Consider the following 20,872-nt stretch of genomic DNA (forward strand, 5'->3'; position numbering starts at 1 on the left):
ATGGTAGAACCTCACAGTTCTTAAAATGTTTGTTATGAGTTTCTGAGCTGAGTCAGACATGCTACTTCAGAAAAATTCCCTGTGCATGGAGTTGATAAGTACAACGATTTGGCCATGACATGACAAAACATGATATGTCACTCCCACCCACTTCAATAAACTTGAACAGCTTTTGAGTCATCTTGCTAACATGCATGTAACATTATTTCATAGATTCAGTGTCAATTATGTGGTGCTCGACCCATCTCTAACAAACCTGTACTTGTTTGGGCTTCTTTTAAAAGCTGCCGGTTTCAAATCTCCACTCACAATCACCATGACTTATTTATCTTCCCCTACAGCCAAATATCCTGGACCGACTTCTTTTTTTTTCTACTCGATGCTGATTCATGGTCAGCTGTAGTGGAATGTGATACCGGGCAACCTCTTCTTTCTGCCAGACCAGTATAATTATTCCTAAGAGCGCATAGCTCAGCAATTTTCTGACCTTCGAAATTGGCAATTATGTACCTGAGGTCATCTTTCTGGACATGGAGCGTCAGGGAGATTTTTCTTTTGCTCGATTTACCTCAAGTTCCAATAAAATCTGGAGCAGTCTGTTCACTAGCAATCAAATTTCTGTGACTGCTTTAGTTGACCTAATGGAAAGCCGCAGTCAGAGTGCATTGTATGTTATGGTTGGGAAAGGGGCGGGGGTAGAATAGCCTCTAAACCCACCTACCCCCCATGCATGCTTACATCTCTCCCTCCAGTTCCTGATCATGCAGGGCAATTGGAACCAGCTGTTACTATTTATTCTAGGCAGAACTACTACAGCTGCAGTACCATGGGGCCAGGGATGGGGAGACGACAACTATGTCCCGAAACGTCCACGATTATAGAAAATATGAAGTAAAAGGTAAAGCACCAATACCATACAGTGCGGATTCAGACGTCAAATGTGACATCATCCATCCTGTCTGACACATATTCAGGTCTTTGGCGATGTGCATGAAATTTCACTATAGGGTTCAGAAGTACAAAGTTCTGCTACACCATTGTCAGACTTCTTTTTTTGTTTGAGAGAGAGAGAGAGAGAGAGAGAGAGAGAGAGAGAGAGAGAGAGGGCGTGGATGTCCATCTGTTTCGAAAGAGAACAGTCCGGCTGAAATTTACAGCTTCTTACAATTCTCCTGATGGATCTATTTTGCCTTTCGGTATGCAGGAAGTGGCTTTCATAACAATGGCGAGGTTTTTTTTCTTTTTTTTCGTGCGTGTGCGCAGTTCAGCTGAGCAGAGAGCAGCTGAAACAAAACAAAGCCTGATTCAAGTTGAAAGGAATTCAGAAAGACAAATATTAGCTGGTTGATTCAAAATAATGCAGTGTAAGGCATGGCCTAGCACATTCGAAATCTGCCACTAAACATTCATTCGAATTTATTTTAAGCATGTTGTTAGCATATCCTAAACACCATTGCCCCAGCAGTCACTATTCACCCATGCTCTGCTATATAATACATGTGGAAACTTTTGGTTTAATTTTGACAAACCAGGAGATCCAGGTTTCTTAGTTTGTGAGCAGTGTTAGAATCTATTTAAAAAATATAAAGAGCACCTTGAAATTTTTGTTATATTATTACCTCCATGATCTTTCTGGGAGTAAAACTGTGTACACAGGTTTAGTGTATCGCACATGAATTGCCCTATTGACTTTGCCATGAAACAAAATGACTCATTTGTGACTCATGTATCTATCCTGACCTGTGCTTTATGATTTTTTTTTTTTATATAAACAGAAAATGTGCTACAGCTCTATCACGTTTCTAATTCATTTAACATAATCACCCTCTAGCCTGTCTTGTGCAACCTAGCCCCCTGATGTAATTATTGATCCCCCCCCCAACAGCCTCTAGAAGCAGGAACTCTCTCTATCAATTATAAGCTGTCCTTACTTTACTAAGCACTCTGTAGCTGAGTCATGTCACGTTTCAAAACCCTGAACCGTGAAGGAACATAACTTGAAAAGTTACCATTTGAAGTTATGTTCTCTTTATTAGCTTATAGGACTGCCAAATACATTTCATTGTGCATATATTATGTTAGATATCATATACTTACGCCTACAGCACTTATTTGCACCAAACAGATCCTTAACTACATATTATATCGAGTCTCGATGTCCAATAATAGTGATACAGTATATTCCTATAGTGATATTGGGAATGAATGATGGATTATACTACAATGAGAATGATATTACACGTATAAAACCACAGCAGTTACTTTAATTTACTGTTAAAAATAAGCTTTTTATGTATGTATGTATGTATTTATAGATATTGCGACTTTTCAATCCTGTTGGAAGACATATCACCATCCAATGGTTAGGTAAAATGTGTGCTAATATATGCAACAGCATCCTGAAAAAAAGTCAATCAATAGCACAAGCTTAAATAAGCTCAAAATATACTATACTGCACTCATGGTAAAAGAAAAAAAAAAGGTTCCTTCAAGTTCTACTTGAAACCATGACTGTATGAAAGACAGTGATGCATTAATAGAGATCCAGAGGAAGATATCAACCGATCATATGTCAGAAAAGACACGAAGTTTGAATGACCATACGTAGATGCACTTTAAACTAAGTTGGCTGTCCCTTTATGAGGAGCCTGTTAAATAAATTATCATTAAAATGTTAAAGGACAACTGTAGGTATTTTCAATACTCTAGGCCTAAATGTCCAAGGTGTGAAATTCAGGGCAGCACCACATGGCAGTGATGTACAGTATATCTGAGTAGTTGACTCAGGTATGTTATTTGAATCCTTTTCAATGGCAGATGGAAAATAAACTTATTGTATATACATTCTATACTGATGTAAAAAAAATTTTTTTATCACAGCAGCTTTTATAAGATTTTAGAGGACACTGTTGGGTTTCTGTATGTAGAGTACTTGACTTTGTTTAGTTGCTGGTAAACAGGATGATGGGAATACTGATTGGAATGGTGTGAGCCTCCTGCTGTTGTTAGCCTGTCAGACAGGTCATTTCAGGTAAATAGGTTTAATCCATGTCTCAATGGCTCAAAAACAAATAGGCCTATTGCTAATTCTACAAACATTCCTTGACAAAAAGCTTAAATGGATACCAACATTCTCTGGTATACATTTAAATAATGAATCTATTAACTGAATAGTGGAATTAAGTTGCTAAAACATGTCATAAAGGTGGCTTTTTGAACCGTCAATGAGGCCCCTGAAGCAACCACTTTAAGAAGCCCTAATAAAAATTCATTTGAATTACAAATGACATGGTTTTAAATGAATATGCTTTGTAGCATTTCCGATCTTCCAAAGTACAGAAAAGTGAGAAGTGGGTGCTTTTTTTAAACATACTGCCAGACCAAATATGAGCCTTTTCCTTAATAAAAGCACTCAAATATCAGTGCATTATATGATTGTGCGTCAAATAAAAATGTCATTTTGACTTCAATGAATGCAAGTGTTTGCGCAATGGAGCCCCTTTCACCCTCATATTATAAATAACTCCTTTTTCCGATTTCATTAATCCAATATGTAACAAACTCTCTTTTCCTGAAATCTACACTGACTGGTAACATCTTAACAATCCCTGACATTCATTAGGTTTATGAAGGTCACGACATTCCCTGCAAAGTAAACTCCACAAAACAGATATCAGCAATACTTAATATCATTGTAAAGATAAAAAGTCATTAGTTGCAACTTCAAGGCTGTTCTACCAGCAACACTGAGGTATGAGAAAGAAGAAAGCAAACTCATTTGACCTGGTGAATCACAGTCTGCCTGGTTGGTCATTAGAGGGAGTGAACAAGCTGAGTCACAGCAGCCAGAAAGCCGTGCAGGAAGTCGGCATGGTTTTTTTTTTTCTTTTCTATCCCTCTATTCATTTAACTTCACTTTCCAGTCAAATCCTATCCTCGATCCATATCAGAACATTCACAGCACTGAAATTGCTTCCACTGCGAAAACGGTGAACTGGATTACACAAAAGAGTTCAATTATTTCCGTCAATGCTGCAACAGTCGATTTACTTTATTTCTTAGAATACAAATAACCTGGAAAATACGTCGATTGTGATCGAAAGTAATTGCTGATGGTTTTGTACAAAAACCCCAGACCATTCTAACAGTGGCAACTCATGAGTTTCTCAGCTGGTGCTATCAGGGCCAATGCCTTAACACAGTGTGGCTAAAACATATGTGGACACCCGACTGACACACCCATTTGTGGTTCTTCTTCAAACTGTTACCACAAAATTAGAACCACCCAATTGCATATATAGTATTTGTATGAGGTATTATTATGAATTCCCTTCACTAAAACTAAGAGGCTAATAGTTTGCTACGTACCGAGTGGAAAAGTGTCCGGGAAAAAACCTTGAACAGAACTCGACTGAGCACCTTTGGAAAAAACTGGAAAGCCAACTGAACCCCCAGGCCTCCTTACCTGACGTCAGAACTCAATAACACTTTAGTGGCTAAGAAAACACTAATCCCCAGTCGTGCTCCTCAAATCTAGAGGTATAACCAGCTGGAACAATCCCTGTATAGTGATGTTCAACAAGCACATAATGGTGTGCATGGTCAGGTGTCCACAAACTTACAAAAGTACAAACTTACTGAAGTTACCTAATAATTGTGTAAGGACCAGTAAATCATGTGATCTCAAAATACCCATTTTTCTATCTCATTCATTGTATTGCACTGCTTTATATGTCTGCTTTGTGCAATCATCTAAATTTATTTTTAAGACCTTTCCCTCCAACTGGACTAGGAAGAAGCTAACAGACTAATATTTTCTAATGGATTCATGAAATTCTGCAGAATATTACCCAATGTGAACCTTTCCAAAATAAACAAAAAATCTCGTAAATTGTACAGGAAGGTTTGTTAAATATGAACTGTGCTCATCAGTAAAATATTTATTGAAAATTCTCAGTACTGGTGACTAATAAATAAATAAGTATATGAGGGTTATTCAGACGTTCTGCTGGACTCCTCTGTGAGGCGACGCACCACTGCTGTGGCGACTCTTCTGTATGCTTCAGCCTGCAATGAATCGAACAGAAACAGAATGTGATCGCAAATGAGTTTCATTGGCTAATCAATTGAAAGCGTATCAAATTTACATAAGCATATTACATGTGTTTTTAATAAAAGGTCATAAAGAAAACGGATACCCTGATACTAATGTCTAATTTTACCAGACCTGGATCTGTTTTAACTCAAATAAAATATGTTTTACTACTCAGAACGATTCTGAAACTAAAAATAAATCGATAATTATTCATATTATATATATCCACCATATTGTGAGAAGTCTGTGGACAACTGACCATCACACCCATATGTGATCGTTGAACATCCCAGTCCAGATTATTTCCCCTTTTCGGTTTTGATAAACTTCACTAGACTTTCCACTAGATTTTTAAAGCACGGCTGGGAGGAGCTTAGTGGTTAAAGCATTGGACTTTGGATCTGAAGGTCGTGAGTTCAAATCACAGCACCAAGCTGCCAATCCTGGGCACCTTAACAAGACCCTTAACCCCCATAGCTGCTCAGTTGTATGAATAAGATAAATGTGAGTGGCACTGGATAAGGGCGTCTGCCAAATGCCATGAATGTAGGGTGATGTTTTTAAAACCAAATCTTGCACACCCAAAGCATGTTAAGGCAATTGTGTGGTTCCAAATTTGTGGCTATTCATAGAAGTGATGGTGAGGTGTCCACATACTTTTGGATGTACAGTGTTACAGATATTTGTACACTGTGTCTTCTTACATGATGATGTATATTAGGCATTTGAAAGTGTTCTCAAATACTATCCTCTATTTAGATGGTATTTATATAAAGAAACAGGTTTAACATGTATAATTTAATCATGACACATTCACCTCAGGACTGTGGGGTGAGGACACAACCACAGGCCGACCCATGTCTGAGGTCTCTCTGATGTTCAGATGAAGTGGAATGTCACCTGTAGTGGATGCAGACCAAACACATGAATGATGATCTCACACAAGTCCAACACATTCTAAAAAAATATTTCGTTTCTTACAATCTGTATTGCACACCTTATACTTTCCACATTCACTCTACATGAGCTAATAAATTAAGGCGTGTTTTCACATTTTATTCTTTCGTTTTTTTTTTTTGTTTTGTTCTGGAGCCATGGTTCTCTGCATTCTGAGTGTGTACATTTGATGAATTGCTTTTAAATCTGGAACAGGTCTCTGTTCAGCTGGTGTGTAAATGATCTACTCCCACAGTCATGCATTAAATCAACTGAACTCACAATTTTACATTGTATTTTAAGTTTCACAATGGCAAAAATGCCAAAATAAATATCTAATGCAAAAAAAAGCATGACTAACTCAGAATCAAACCTGGCTAAGGATTTTAGTGTGAAAACACCCCAAGAATTATGGAGGAGGGGAATAAACAAAAAAAAAAAATAAGAACAATGAATATGAAATAAATAAATGTAGAACTGCAGAAACACACAATATAAAAAAAAAAAAGAAACAGCCTAAATAAACGAGATGTTATAATTCATTAAACAGTTATTCAATCATTTATTTTGACATATACAGTAAGACCCCGACCTACGACCACTTGACTTATGACATTTCGGAGATACGACAGTTACCTCTGACAGAAAAAAAAAAGTAAAAAGAAAATAAAAAATAATAACAAATAAATAAATAATAATAAAAAAATTTTACATAGTTTAAAAAATAAATAAAGAAATAAATAAAATAAAATTATATATATATATATATATATATATATATATATATATATATATATATATATATATATATATATATATATATATATATATACAGTGAGGAAAATAAGTATTTGAACACCCTGCTATTTTGCAAGTTCTCCCACTTAGAAATCATGGAGGGGTCTGAAATTGTCATCGTAGGTGCATGTCCACTGTGAGAGACATAATCTAAAAAAGAAATCCAGAAATCACAATATATGATTTTTAAACTATTTATTTGTATGATACAGCTGCAAATAAGTATTTGAACACCTGTCTATCAGCTAGAATTCTGACCCTCAAAGACCTGTTAGTCTGCCTTTAAAATGTCCACCTTCCCTACATTTATTATCCTAAATTAGATGCACCTGTTTGAGGTCGTTAGCTGCATAAAGACACCTGTCCACCCCATACAATCAGTTAGAATCCAACTAGTAACATGGCCAACATCAAAGAGCTGTCCAAAGACACTAGAGACAAAATTGTACACCTCCACAAGGCTGGAAAGGGCTACGGGGAAATTGCCAAGCAGTTTGGTGAAAAAAGGTCCACTGTTGGAGCAATCATTAGAAAATGGAAGAAGCTAAACATGACTGTCAATCTCCCTCGGACTGGGGCTCCATGCAAGATCTCACCTCGTGGGGTCTCAATGATCCTAAGGAAGGTGAGAAATCAGCCCAGAACTACACGGGAGGAGCTGGTCAATGACCTGAAAAGAGCTGGGACCACCGTTTCCAAGACGTCATGGTTTGAAATCATGCATGGTATGGAAGGTTCCCCTGCTTAAACCAGCACATGTCCAGGCACGTCTTAAGTTTGCCAATGACCATTTGGATGATCCAGAGGAGTCATGGGAGAAAGTCATGTGGTCAGATGAGACCAAAATAGAACTTGTGGGTCATAATTCCACGAAACGTGTTTGGAGGAAGAAGAATGATGAGTACCATCCCAAGAACACCATCCCTACTGTGAAGCATGGGGGTGGTAGCATCATGCTTTGGGGGTGTTTTTCTGCACATGGGACAGGGCAACTGCACTGTATTAAGGAGAGGATGACCGGGGCCATGTATTGCAAGATTTTGGGGAACAACCTCCTTCCCTAAGTTAAAGCATTGAAGTTGGGTCGAGGCTGGGTCTTCCAACATGACAATGACCCGAAGCACACAGCCAGGATAACCAAGGAGTGGCTCTGTAAGAAGCATATCAAGGTTCTGGCGTGGCCTAGCCAGTCTCCAGACCTAAACCCAATAGAGAATCTTTGGAGGGAGCTCAAACTCCGTGTTTCTCAGTGACAGGCCAGAAACCTGACTGATCTAGAGAAGATCTGTGTGGAAGAGTGGGCCAAAATCCCTCCTGCAGTGTGTGCAAACCTGGTGAAAAACTACAGGAAACGTTTGACCTTTGTAATTGCAAACAAAGGCTACTGTACCAAATATTAACATTGACTTTCTCAGGTGTTCAAATACTTATTTGCAGCTGTATCCTACAAATAAATAGTTAAAAAATCATATTTTGTGATTTCTGGATTTTTTTTTTAGATTATGTCTCTCACAATGGTACGATGACAATTTCAGACCCCTCCATGATTTCTAAGTGGGAGAACTTGCAAAATAGCAGAGTGTTCAAATACTTATTTTCCTCACTGTAAATATATGATTTTTATTGATTTTTTGAAAAAAAATTTACAGCCTCCTTATGTCTGCGTCGGAACACATCATAGAGTCACTCTTCTCAATTTACGACCTGATTTTAACTAATCAGTGGTCAGGAAATGAGCAAGAACTAAACCAATAAGCAAGTGAGGGATAGCTTTTCTCCTTGATTTTTAAAAAATGTTTAAGCTTTGTAGGTAAACCTGTGCTCAGTGTTTCAATGGAATTGCTGTTCCATTCAATGCTGATGGTTTTAAACTGTCGTTGAAAAATGTTAGTTTGAGTTTAAGACTAAATGGTTCCCATCTGGACTCTAATGTACATGTTCTCAAACCACTGTTTGGTGGTCTTTGCCGTGTGGGCTGGAGCATTGTCTTTTTGAAAAATAACATTGTCTTGTTCCTCTTTAGAGAACAACTTTTTCAATTGTGGGAAGCTTTTCTTCCGTCTTCCAAAGCAATAATCTGACCGTCACCAATTCCAGTAGACAAAAAGGCTAAACAATGGTTATGGTAAATTTTACAATTTTACATTTACATTGATGGTGTAACTCCTTACTCGTGGTCTCTTTTTTTCTTCTTTTTGTATTCATACATTTTGTTGTGTATATACTGTATTATGTCTCTATTCTTTTATATATTTGCACATTTAATTTTCTTTGCTGCTGTAACAGAGAAACTTTTCCCACAGTGGGAAGAATAAAGGCATCTTATCTTATCACATACTAGGATCATTATTATTATCTTACCTTTGTGTACAAGAAGACTATAGACACAACTTTCTAATTATTCGTTCCCGAGTGTCCTGCATCTCCCTCTAATAGGTAAAAGCAGCACATTTAAATGGGCAAATGGCGGCACAGCATGACTCAAGAGTTCATTCGTTTCATTCTTTCTCATTTCCTGACCATTCATTTGTTGACCGTTTAAAGCTTCATATCATATTATTTTGGGACTATTTCTAGCCCAGGTATGTATGTACTACTACATTGTTCATTATTTTAATAATAATTTGTCATTTTATCAATCATGATCTTACCAAGAACCTCTACTCCAAGGGTACGTGCTAATTCTTTCGCTCCATCTGTGCCAAAGATGTGTGTCTGGTGGTTGCATTGAGGACACTGGAAAACACTCATGTTTTGAACGAGACCCAGCACCTACAAAAAATCAATAAATATAGATATCTTTTTTATCTTCAAATCAGAATATAATTACTTTAATCTTGTGTAGGAATGTACCAAATTAAACAATGTTTATTTATCAGTTCCACTGATTAGCAATGTCCCAGAAAATGCTAGTTATGATTACAACTGTGGATCTGTGAAGCCTTGGCAAACCACAGACACCTTGTGCACATGCACGAGGAAACCTTAAAAGTCAGTAAGTGACTGTATGATCAGTCATGCTCATGCATGGATATGGTGATGGATATGCTTCCTGTGCCATATGTATTTTGTTTTAATATCTAAAAGATACTGTTCTACCACAGACAAGCAGCGTAAATCTCACCACAGCACAGGAAGGAGACTGTTCTTCACATTATATTGCTTAAAGCGCACAATGTACTTTATAAGACCCTAGTGATTTTTAGCTAAATGTTTGCTGTGCCATGCCAAAAGATTTCGAAATGGTAATGTTGCAATTGCTCTTTATGCCACGGTCAGCATTCCTACTCTATCAGTCGTATACGATGAAACCCAACGCTACCGAATTGTGTGAAGTATTTGGAGCGCTGTTGTATCTATACTTTCAACCATCTCTTCCCTCCCTGATCACCTGTCATTAAGTGCATTCGTACCTCACGTTCTTCATATTAAAACAATACATTTTGTTAGGAACAACTAGTTGCTGGTTCACTTTAGTCAGTTGTTTGCTTAGTTATTAGGATTTCGAGGCTTCCCTCAGTCGTAGCTCGTTCTTCCCAGAACACACTGCTTTCTCCTGAACAACATCTGGAATTCATAGACTCCTGCCAGGGATGTTTTCGGTTACTGCACATGCGTAACAGATGCTGTTAAGAGTCTCACCGGCACGTTAACTTTACGGAACATCTCGGCACCTCTGCGTGCGTCTAACAGCGCGATGTCCTGGGGAGTGGACACGATCACGGCACCTGAAATACGAAGCGTACATACGGTCAGAATTCTTCGAGAGACGCGCTAGCGAAGTTTTTTGAGCCGCTATAAAATAACGGGACGGCCGAATGTAGACTTTGAACTTTTACTGCATTCCTGTTCTTACCGTGCAAATGGATCCTGTGTCAGGTTTTAAGTCGGTCAGAAATCATAGTGAGGTCAATCCCCCGCCACCCTCCCCAGTCATGCATGCACATGTGAATGAATTCGATGTGAATAAATATAGATAAGGTACATAGAACCTCAGATGAACAACAAATGACATGCTACACCATGTAATTATTTATATCACACACAAAATAAAAAACGTGTTTAAAACTAAGTACACCGTATTATTCAATAGCTTGTAGAACCACATTAAGGAACAATGGCTTGACGTTATCGTGATCTCTATGACTATTAGTGACTAGTGACGGTCGCCCAGCCTGCTCACCAGAGATAAATACACATAATTCACTTTCATTCTTAAGTTCTGTAAAGCTGCTTTGAGACAATGTCCATTGTGAAAAGCGCTATAGAAATAGACTTGAACTAGTGTCACATCGTTGTGGTTGAATTTTGTCCCACTCTTGTTTACAGCTTTGCTTCAGTTCATTGTTCGTGTTTGTACACAGCTTTCTCAAGGTCCTGCCAAAGCATTTCACTGCCACATTGCCATTGCAAAACCTTGATTATCTTCAACCTTTCTGTTGTAGATTTGTGTGCTTGGGATCACATGCTTTAGCTGTCGGACAAATGGCCTCAAATTTGACTCTAGAATACTCATAGTTCATAGATCCTGTGTCTGCAAAACAAACCCGAATCATCACCCCTCCAACAGGAGCTGTGCATTACGGACAAAACTTTTCCACGTTAGTCTCATTTGATTAATGGATGTTGCTTTGGAAGTCTTGCAAACCTAAGCCTTTTTTTGAGAGAGAAGATATGTTCTCCTGGTATCCCTCCCAAATAAACCCTACTTGTTCATTTTTTTCTAAATGTACTGTCATGAACTTTCGCATTTTACAGTACATGCTAACTAAGGCCTGTAGAGTTTAAGAAGAAACTCAGTGTTTTTCTCTTAATTTCTTCTGTGTTTGTTTCGACGATTGTGCAGTTTGACCTACTATGCATTCTAAAGTATGTATAAGCAACTTCTTACTTTAGCCTCACAGTCATTTTATTTTAAACAGAAGTTACTATACAGTGGGGTTCAAAGGTTTGAGACAAATGTTTTTATTTTGTATAATTTTTTTTAGGAACTTACAATATTTACGTGGTGGTTAGGACAACCATACATGTGGTATTATTTCAACATACAGACTTCCTGTAAAAACTTCCTCCTTTTTTTTTATTTTTTATTTTTTTTTTTTTACAGAATTCATCAACAGCGACTTCCAAAAGGTTTTCTGGGATGGAACGATTGGTATAAAACACTTTCTAGTTGTATTTACCTGCTATCGGGATGTTCTGTGTGACGGAAAGCTGTACATCCCCTGTTCCAGGTGGCATGTCAATCACTAAGTAATCCAAAAAGCCCCAGTCTACCTGAAGACATGATAAAAAAAACTAAAATCACTGAAAAGCTCTGAACAAGCGTCATATTAAATAAGCATTCTGATTTTAGAACAAATTTTTGTATTAATAAATAATACACATGAAGCTGACTCATTCTGATCACACCTGCCTAAGGAGCTTCTCAATGGCTGACATGACCATCAGACCCCTCCAGACAATGGGTGCTGTATCTTCAACCAGAAATCCCATAGACATACTGAAGACACAAGGCAGAGCAGATATGAAGTGGCTTGTGTTCGACAGTAATTAATTTAATACGACTGGTAATACACTTACCAAGGGATCCCAAAATTCACAAGAGGTCTCATCAAGTTGTCTAAAAAATTTAATGAAAAGACATTTTCATATGTAAATGTATACAAACACCTGCTTAACACCATACTAGACAGATTAAGCTTTTTATTAAGTAATTACGTGTACCTAATAATGTGGTCAGCGAGCATATATTTTAAGGGGCAGGTGTTTTCACCTATCACCTACTGTCTGTTAATTCTGGGTTTCCTCTAAGGTTCATCAGCTTTGGGACTGAGGGGCCATAAACATCAGCATCTAAAAGACCCACTGTCTTACTCTAAAAGAACAAAAATAGAAATAGTCTGTTAATTCTTTCAGTATTATTTTCATGCTATTTTAATATGGATGATGCTGGGAGGTGTACATTACCCGATCGTTAACCATTAGTCCAAGAGCAAGATTTACTGTAAAGAAAAGAGCAAAGATGATCGAAACAAAACAGTTTCACTTAAAAAAAAAAAAAAAAAAGTGGTTGACAAGTTTCATCTGACCTAAAAGGTCATGGAGCTATTATCGGATCAAGTACATGAATTCTGGCACATGTTACTGCAATAATATATAATAGAGTAATGTAATGCTCCTGATGCATCGTGATTTCATCGTGAATCGTGGAAATGTGTGATTGACATTGTGGTTAACTTTCTATAAATTTTGCATTGAAATGCAAATCACACTGTTTTAAAACTCCCAATCTAGTAAAAAAGATACAAAAATGAGGTCTTCAGAACTTTTAAGACACACCAGCCCCATGGTTTTTCTATCTATGCTGCCTATAAAAACAGCTGAGGAACATTTTAGCCGACTTTGGAGCTCTGTTTTTTAACTAAATCTTTAAACGAGTTTCTTTTAAGATATAATTAACCTGTAGTACATTGTTTTTACAATATTTAAATCCTTGTTGCAGCCATTTTTATTTAGTTCAGTTTATATAATCATAAATTAACATTGTTTTTGCATTGATTATGATTTTATTTATTTATTTATTTTTTAATGTAACAGAGTATTTCTTGGTACAGTGAAAGTATTCACAGCACTTTAAATTCATTATTTTCCACACAATTCTACAAAACAATACCCCGTAGTGACAACATGGAAGAAGTTTGTTTAAAATCTTTGCAAATTTATTACAATTAAAAAAGAAAAAAATCACATGTACACAAGAAGTAACAGCCTTTGCAATGACACAGTTGAGGTCAGGTGCATTTAACTTGAATGGAGTCCACCTGTGGTATATTCAGTTGATTGGACATGATTTGGAAAGGCACACACCTGTCTATAGAAGGTCCCACAGTTAACATATCAGAGCACAAACCAAGCCATGAAGTCCAATGAATTGTTTATATTGTCTTGTATCGTGGCACAGATCTGGGGAAGGTTACAGAAACGTTTCTGCAGCATTGAAGGTCCCAATAAACACAGTGGCCTCCATCATCCGTAAATGGAAGAAGTTTGGAACCACCAGGACTCTTCCTAGAGCGGACCGCCCAGCCAATCTGAGTGATTTGGGGAGAAGGGCCTTAGTCAGCATAATTTCTGTAGGAAACCAGGCACCGCTCATCAATACCATTCCTACAGTGAAGCATGGTGGTGGCAGCATCATGCTGTGGGGATGTTTTTCAATGGCAGGAACTGGAAGACTAGTCAGGAAAAGATGATTGCAGCAATATACAGGGTCATCCTTAAAAAAAAAAAAAAAAAAACTGCTTCAGAGAGATCTGGACCTCAACGGTTTATCTTCCAACAGGACAACGACCCTAAGCACACAGCCAAGATGACAAAGGAGTGGCTACAGGACAATTCTGTGAATGTCCTTGAGTGGCCCAGCCAGAGCCCAGACTTGAACTTGAGGAACATCTCTGGAAAGATCTGAAAATGGCTGTGCACCGACACCCCCATCCAACCTGAGGTTCTGCAAAGAAGAATGGGAGAAACTGCCCAAAAATAGATGCCAAGCTTGTAGCATTATACTCAAAAATGCTTGAGGCTATAACTGGTGCCAAAGGTGCTTCAACCAAGAATTAAATACTTATGTACATAAGATTTTCATTAATTTATTCATTTTCTCCCACTTATCCGTAATTCGGGTCACAGCACCGTCCCTTACGGTCCCTCCTACTGGTGGTGAGCCCACGGGAAGTACATAAGATTTTATTTTTTAAAATAAATTTGCGAAGATTTTAAACACACTTCTTTTACGTTGTCATTATGGGGTATTGTTTTGTTTTGTTTTTTTAATTTAGGGTACATTTTTATTTATTCCATTTTGGAATAAGGCTGTAACATAAAATAAAAGTGAAGTGCTGTGAATACTTTCTGGATGCACTGCAGCTAAACAATCTGACTTTAGAAACCATGTGATTTGCAGCAAGACAACAATCCAATAGGTTAAATATTTCAGCTCCAACATTTCATCAAGCATCATTTGAAACCCAGCCACTCTATATTACAGCATTCTGTTCATTCTGCACTCTGTGTTCATTCTAAAACAAATAAAGCGCCTCAATATAGAATGTGTTGTATTTGCTAAAATGTGCTATTTGTCTCTTTTTTCTTTCATTGCTGAATTTCAGATCTATTATTATGAAGCAGATCTGTCAAGAAGCACACATTTTTCTTGTATACTACATCAAAGTCTGAACATTTTACAGGACCACATTACTTTAGATAAACATCCATAGCCACATGAAAATGCTCAAGACAAAAACAGTGAAAATTATGGTAATTTTTGCATGTTCTTTGCAGGCACTCATAGATCTGTGGTAGTGGCATACTTTCAGTGACTCAGCAAACAGTGTGAAAAAAGGTATCAGTAGTTTTTGTGAATTGATTACATGTCCTGAAGGTAATAACTGGTAACGCTTGGTGCAGAGACAATGCTACATATCCTTTGACATTTTGAATTTGATTGGGTACACGTTGAGTCGGAAAAAACAACGGAAAAAATGCATAGCCTTCAAAAACATTGTTCAAGTAAATCATGTGTTACTTTAAAGTTCTGATGTGCAAGTAAGTGCCAAGAAAGAAAGGCCATGGGTACCTGCTGTGGTAGATTTGCCAACTCCTCCTTTCCCTGAAGCAACAACGATGACCTCTTTAACACCCGCTATGGGCTTTTGCTTTGGAAGGCCACGTGCCATGTGAGCCCTCTGCCTCTCCTGCTGTCTCTCACCAGCAGATGAACTCTAAAGTGAAGAGTCGCCAGTCAGAATGTGTTTAGTTAAAGCAATAATACTGTAGAGTCATTCAATTTAATTAGTACACAAATACACAGATTTAGGACCTACATTTTATTTTGGAGACCGTTATGACTATAAAGGGGTTGCCAGAGATGACAGTTGCAAACTCCCTGAGACAATATGAGGGAGAAACCTAGGCTCAAAAGGGAATCCATCAAAACCTGGGTGACACCGGACTGCACAATTCTATATAATTTCCTTCTGTAGTCTTATAAAACATAGACGAAATGTCCAATTGTGTTACCAGGAGCTTCATTAAAGCAAATCAACTACAGACAACATCTAGAACAACTCAATGGATGCAATGCAACATACATAGACTCTTTCTGTCAGGTACAACAGCTGAAAGTCAAGTCAAGTCAAGTCAAGTTTATTTGTATAGCGCTTTTCACAACAGAAATTGTCTCAAAGCAGCTTTACAGAAAACAACAGTGAAGGTGAATGGTGTGCGTTTGTCCCTGATGAGCAAGCCGTGGCGACAGTGGCAAGGAAAAACTCCCTTAGATGATATGAGGAAGAAACCTTGAGAGGAACCAGACTCAAAGGGGAACCCATCCTCATATGGGTGACATCAAGAGTTTGGTCATAAATCTTTCAACAATACAGAACAATTTGTGATCATCATAGATCCAGCATCAGCTTCTCCATGCCAGGGCCTTTAAACACTCGGCATCTACTTCTCCATGATCATCCATAGGTCCATAATCTTCACGAGGTGGGACGTGACTGAAGCTGGCCAAACCTCAGGATGCCTCGGGATGGGGAGAGAAAGAGAAGCAGTGTAGAGGAATTAGCGTAGCTGCTGTTCATGATATTAACAGCACAAGTTGATAATGTGCATGTGATCAGATGTTCTGGAGCACAAGGTTATGATGTGATCTGTGTGATGTGTGTTATGTGTAGGCTTTGCTAAAAAGATATGTTTTTAATCTACACTTAAACTGGGAGAGTGTGTCTGAACCCCGAACACTGTCAGGAAGACTATTCCAGAGTTTAGGAGCTAAATGTGAAAATGCTCTACCGCCTTTAGTGGACTTTGCTATTCTAGGAACTACTAGAAGCCCAGAGTTTTGAGATCTCAGGGAGCGTGACGGATTGTAGCGTGTTAAGAGACTGGATAGATACATGGGAGCCAAACCTTTTAGTGCTTTATAAGTGAGTAACAGTAGTTTGTAGTCTATTCGAAACTTAATAGGAAGCCAATGTAGGGACGATAAGATTGGGGTTATATGATCGTATTTTCTTGACCTAGTAAGAACTCTTGCTGCGGCATTCTGAACTAACTGAAGCTTGTTTATTAATGATGCAGGACATCCACCTAGTAATGCATTACAGTAGTCTATTCTAGAGGTCATAAACGCATGGACGAGCTTCTCTGCATCAGATATAGATAACATATTTCTTAGCTTAGAAATATTTCTAAGGTGAAAGAAGGCTGTTTTTGTAACTTGATTGATGTGATTTTTGAAAGATAAGTTGCTGTCTAAAATAACTCCCAGGTCTTTTACCGTTGAACTAGTAGTTACAGAACAACCGTCTAAATGCAGGCTGAGATGCTGGAGCTTCTGTGTACTATTTTTTGGGCCGATGAGCAAAATCTCCGTTTTATCAGAATTTAATAGCAGAAAGTTATGGGTCATCCAATCTCTTCTTTCTTCAACACACTCAGTTATGCGAGCTAATTGAGCTGTATCGCCTGGTTTGGATGAAATATATAGCTGGGTATCATCAGCATAGCAATGGAAGCTAATTCCATGCCTTCTAATAATATTTCCTAATGGAAGCATGTATATTCATGCTTCCATATATTCCATGTATAAACACAGCTGCTTAATTGTGCACTGGAAAGAACCTTTTTTTTTTTTTTTATTCGAATAAAACAAACTGGTGTCAACCAGAAACGCTGTTACTTATTTAGATTTGCATAACTGAATAATGCTGATAAAATGTTAAACATGGATTTCAAATGTGAATTCTACAGGAAGCATGAGAAACTGGACGTACACAAAATAAGTCAGGTTTAAGGATCACGGTCATCCTTCATTACTTATCAAATTAGAAATATCTGCCAACACCTATGGTGCCCTCCAATAGTAATTGATTTGAGCAGGATATTTTTGCGAATTTTTAAAATGTTGAACAAGAAAGTATGGACGCGTGGAGGGAGCAAAATTCCATTTAAAATGGTGATGCGATATTTAAAATGGCAATGTATTTCCGTATTTAAATGTACATTTTCCATTACCATATGTGCAAAGTTTGGGGCAAAAGGAAAATGTAATTAAATAAGTGACATTTGTATATATATAAATTACATACTAATTTAAATGCTTTTAATGTCCAAGCAGAAATGGTAGCAAAATGTTCATTCAAATGTTATTTGTCTCAAATTATATCTCTTATCATAACACCGTGTGATAGCAAAAAGATGATTTAAATATCCTTTTTAATGCATTTAATGCACAGAGCACAGTGATGTTAGAAACTGGGGTCAGCGCACAATAGCTACATATGAAAAGGTCGACTAGACACATCAGTTCATATGTTTACATAAATACGGTTCAGCAAGACCAAAAATCTTGGCAAAAGACGACATAACGTTCAAAAGTAAAAGTTTTTACCTCAGATTTGTTCATCTATATACTTCAATCAGGTTTGCATTCAGTGCACTTATCTGTACTAATGTATTATTAACTATTGAATATACTAATAAATATATTAATAGCAACTAAGTGAAAAAAAAAGAAATGTTGGCCAGACAACACCATTGACGAACCAAAAATACTGCCATGAACGTTTTATGTGGATTTAAACATATAAAAACATTTAAATACATTAGAAGAGGAGTTTCCATTTTTCATTTCCCAGTAACATCTCAAAATAGTACCACACAAAACATTCTTCATAGCTGGTAAAAGAAATTTTAAAAAGCAGATTGAAAGCTTCGTACTTAAACCTACATGTGAATTGATTTGTGAATATTTCTGAGACACCTGGTCCTGCACAAGTCCAATACATTTCTGTTTGTAATAAAAATGAACAAAATGCATATAATAAGAAAATTAACAAAATATATCTTCGTTGGACAGCCGTTGCAGGAAAAACAGACTAAACTTGACAATTAGATAAAACAATATTGAGCTACTGTCACTAAATCCTAATCACATATCACTTGTAACAGTAAGGAAATAAACAAATCTCAACTATTTAAGGAAATTGGTAAATAACAGCTGACACACTGGGAAAAAAATCCACCGGCTTGACCAGCATATGTTTTATCAGCTGCTGTGACCGAGCCAAGCTTGAATGACAGTTCAATGAAAACTAGTGTTAGAGGCTGTTGTTGAAGTTTAATGACCGGAAGTAATTAATAAAATACTTAATTAAATTTTTGCTTCTATGTGGGAGGGAAAACAAATTTACTGTTGAACTGCTGCAACTGAATTTTAATTTGTGGTGCTTTTAGATTTCTAAATTGTCCTTTTTCACTTTTTAGCTACTGTGGTGATGTTATATGATTTAGAGACAGTGGCATTGAGAAAAAGACAGGAGGTGGAGCTGGAGGTAGCAGAGCTGAAGATGTTAAGGTTTTTTCGTTGGGAGTGATGAGAATAGACAGAATTAAAAATGAGTTTATTAGAGAGACAGCGCATGTAGAACGTTTTGGCGACAAGGTGAGGGAGGCGAGATTGAGATGGTTTGGACATGTGCAGAGGAGGTACATGGGGTATATCGGTAGAAGAATGCGGAGGATGGAGCCACATTTCAAAGTCAAATATAAGAATTTTTATCAACTACATTTTGCAAAAATCAGTTGATCCTTTTAATTAATGAGTGGATAAAAATCACCACATCAGGGAAAAAAAAGCCACCAATTAGGGTGAAGCATACACGCTGTTTTGAACTTGACTTGATCGCAGCTTGGTGGTATCAACTTGGACCAACATACAGTTTAGCGTCAGTTCAACAGCAAGCAGAACATTTTGAGAGTTAGAAATGATGGAAGAAACTCCTGACTCTAAATTTCCACAACACTTATGGCCTTATTTGGGCAATTTATTTTAAATAGTTGAAAATAAGGTTTTGGACTCATGATCATTTTAAAAGATACCAATCAGTGTTCGACTCATTAATATCAATCCATCATTAATAGATTGGTGTGTTAAGAGTAGCAGAGTCTTTTAACATAAACTGAGTTGATTGAGGAAGAGAATTGTGAGAAAAATGATAATAGGAACATTAGAGGCATAATAAATCATAATACTTTATCTCTACTTTAACTCAAGTACAAGGTTTGTGTATTTCGTCCACCACTGTTCTACATACAAAAGAATAACAGTACCAGCAAACTGTCATTTTAAAATAATGCTCATGCATACTTTTTATCCTATGATGTATTCACTGTTATGTGCAATGGTTTGGTCGTGCATGGAAGATGTCCTGTATAATGTCCCGTGCTGGACCTCATCCTGTCAAAACAACTTATTGCTCCAATGTATACCATCTACATAGAGAAAAAACAATTTAAAAGAACTACTGATTTGATTTGTATCTATTTCATTAGACCTGGTTTGTGAATGTGATAAAAGTTATACTGGATTAGTTGTTAAAACCTGCTCCATCATAGGAAGTGGAGTGTCGTTGCTGAAGAATGGAGGATAAAGGATGCACTCTTTATGGGTTGTGTAAAGAAAAGGGGAAGAACTGAGCAATCTCAGTGCATGTCAGCTTGGCCAATCAGACGTTTTTCCCCTTTCAATCTTTGTCGATTTTACCTTCTATCTACGTTAGAGTCAGTGCATGGGTTATAACACATGCACACACTGACTACAGCTTGCACACAAGCAATTCACTTACCTTGGAACGAGCATCATGTTTGCAGAGCTGTTTAACGTGACTTCTACATGACCACAACACAGTACCAGGGGACACAGGGTTCTGCTTTAACGCCTGGAAAAGCTTTCTGCAGCTTTGATACACAAGCATTTTAATTTGTACAAAAGAAAACCCCTTCAGAATCTCATCGCCATTTTTACACCTTTTCTCTTATCTTTGCAAGATCAAACCTTTTACAGAAAAAAAGTAAGCACAGATCTTCACTCGAAGACGCGACGGGCGCATTTTGATGACGCAATGCGGAAGTCATTAATACTTCGTAGGTTGTTCTAGATAATCGTGTCCTCTTTCTATAATCCAGGGTCTATTT

The 20,872-nt window shown here is 37.4% G+C and overlaps 2 protein-coding genes across 3 annotated transcripts in view; one reads left to right on the forward strand and one right to left on the reverse strand.

Annotated features, from left to right (window-relative positions):
• Positions 1–1,093: 1,093 nt before the first annotated feature.
• nubpl (nucleotide binding protein-like) lies at positions 1,094–20,658 on the reverse strand. Its single transcript, XM_083543772.1, has 11 exons — positions 20,524–20,658; positions 15,468–15,612; positions 12,800–12,834; positions 12,617–12,707; positions 12,413–12,452; positions 12,242–12,332; positions 12,013–12,106; positions 10,472–10,557; positions 9,481–9,601; positions 5,913–5,995; positions 1,094–5,067 (listed from the first exon to the last, which is right to left on the reverse strand). Exons 1-11 carry the CDS (start codon positions 20,650–20,652, stop codon positions 4,993–4,995), a joined length of 990 nt encoding a protein of 329 aa, XP_083399898.1. The 5' UTR covers positions 20,653–20,658; the 3' UTR covers positions 1,094–4,992.
• A 56-nt stretch (positions 20,659–20,714) lies between these two features.
• Positions 20,715–20,872, forward strand: part of LOC310727381 (D-aminoacyl-tRNA deacylase 2-like) — a 1,467-nt gene continuing 1,309 nt past the window's right edge. The window contains exon 1 of one of the 2 annotated variants that reach the window (XM_083543817.1): positions 20,715–20,821. Coding sequence is in view for 1 of the 2 variants with exons in the window: in XM_083543818.1 (XP_083399944.1) it covers positions 20,800–20,825 (26 nt within the window). In the remaining variant the exon portion in view is untranslated. Of the gene's footprint in view, positions 20,826–20,872 lie in introns of both variants that reach the window. The other variant, XM_083543818.1, reaches the window with a different exon arrangement.

The sequence above is a fragment of the Silurus aristotelis genome (genome assembly GCF_946808225.1).
Source record: "Silurus aristotelis genome assembly, chromosome: 6".
In the NCBI taxonomy this organism is placed as follows: domain Eukaryota; kingdom Metazoa; phylum Chordata; class Actinopteri; order Siluriformes; family Siluridae; genus Silurus; species Silurus aristotelis.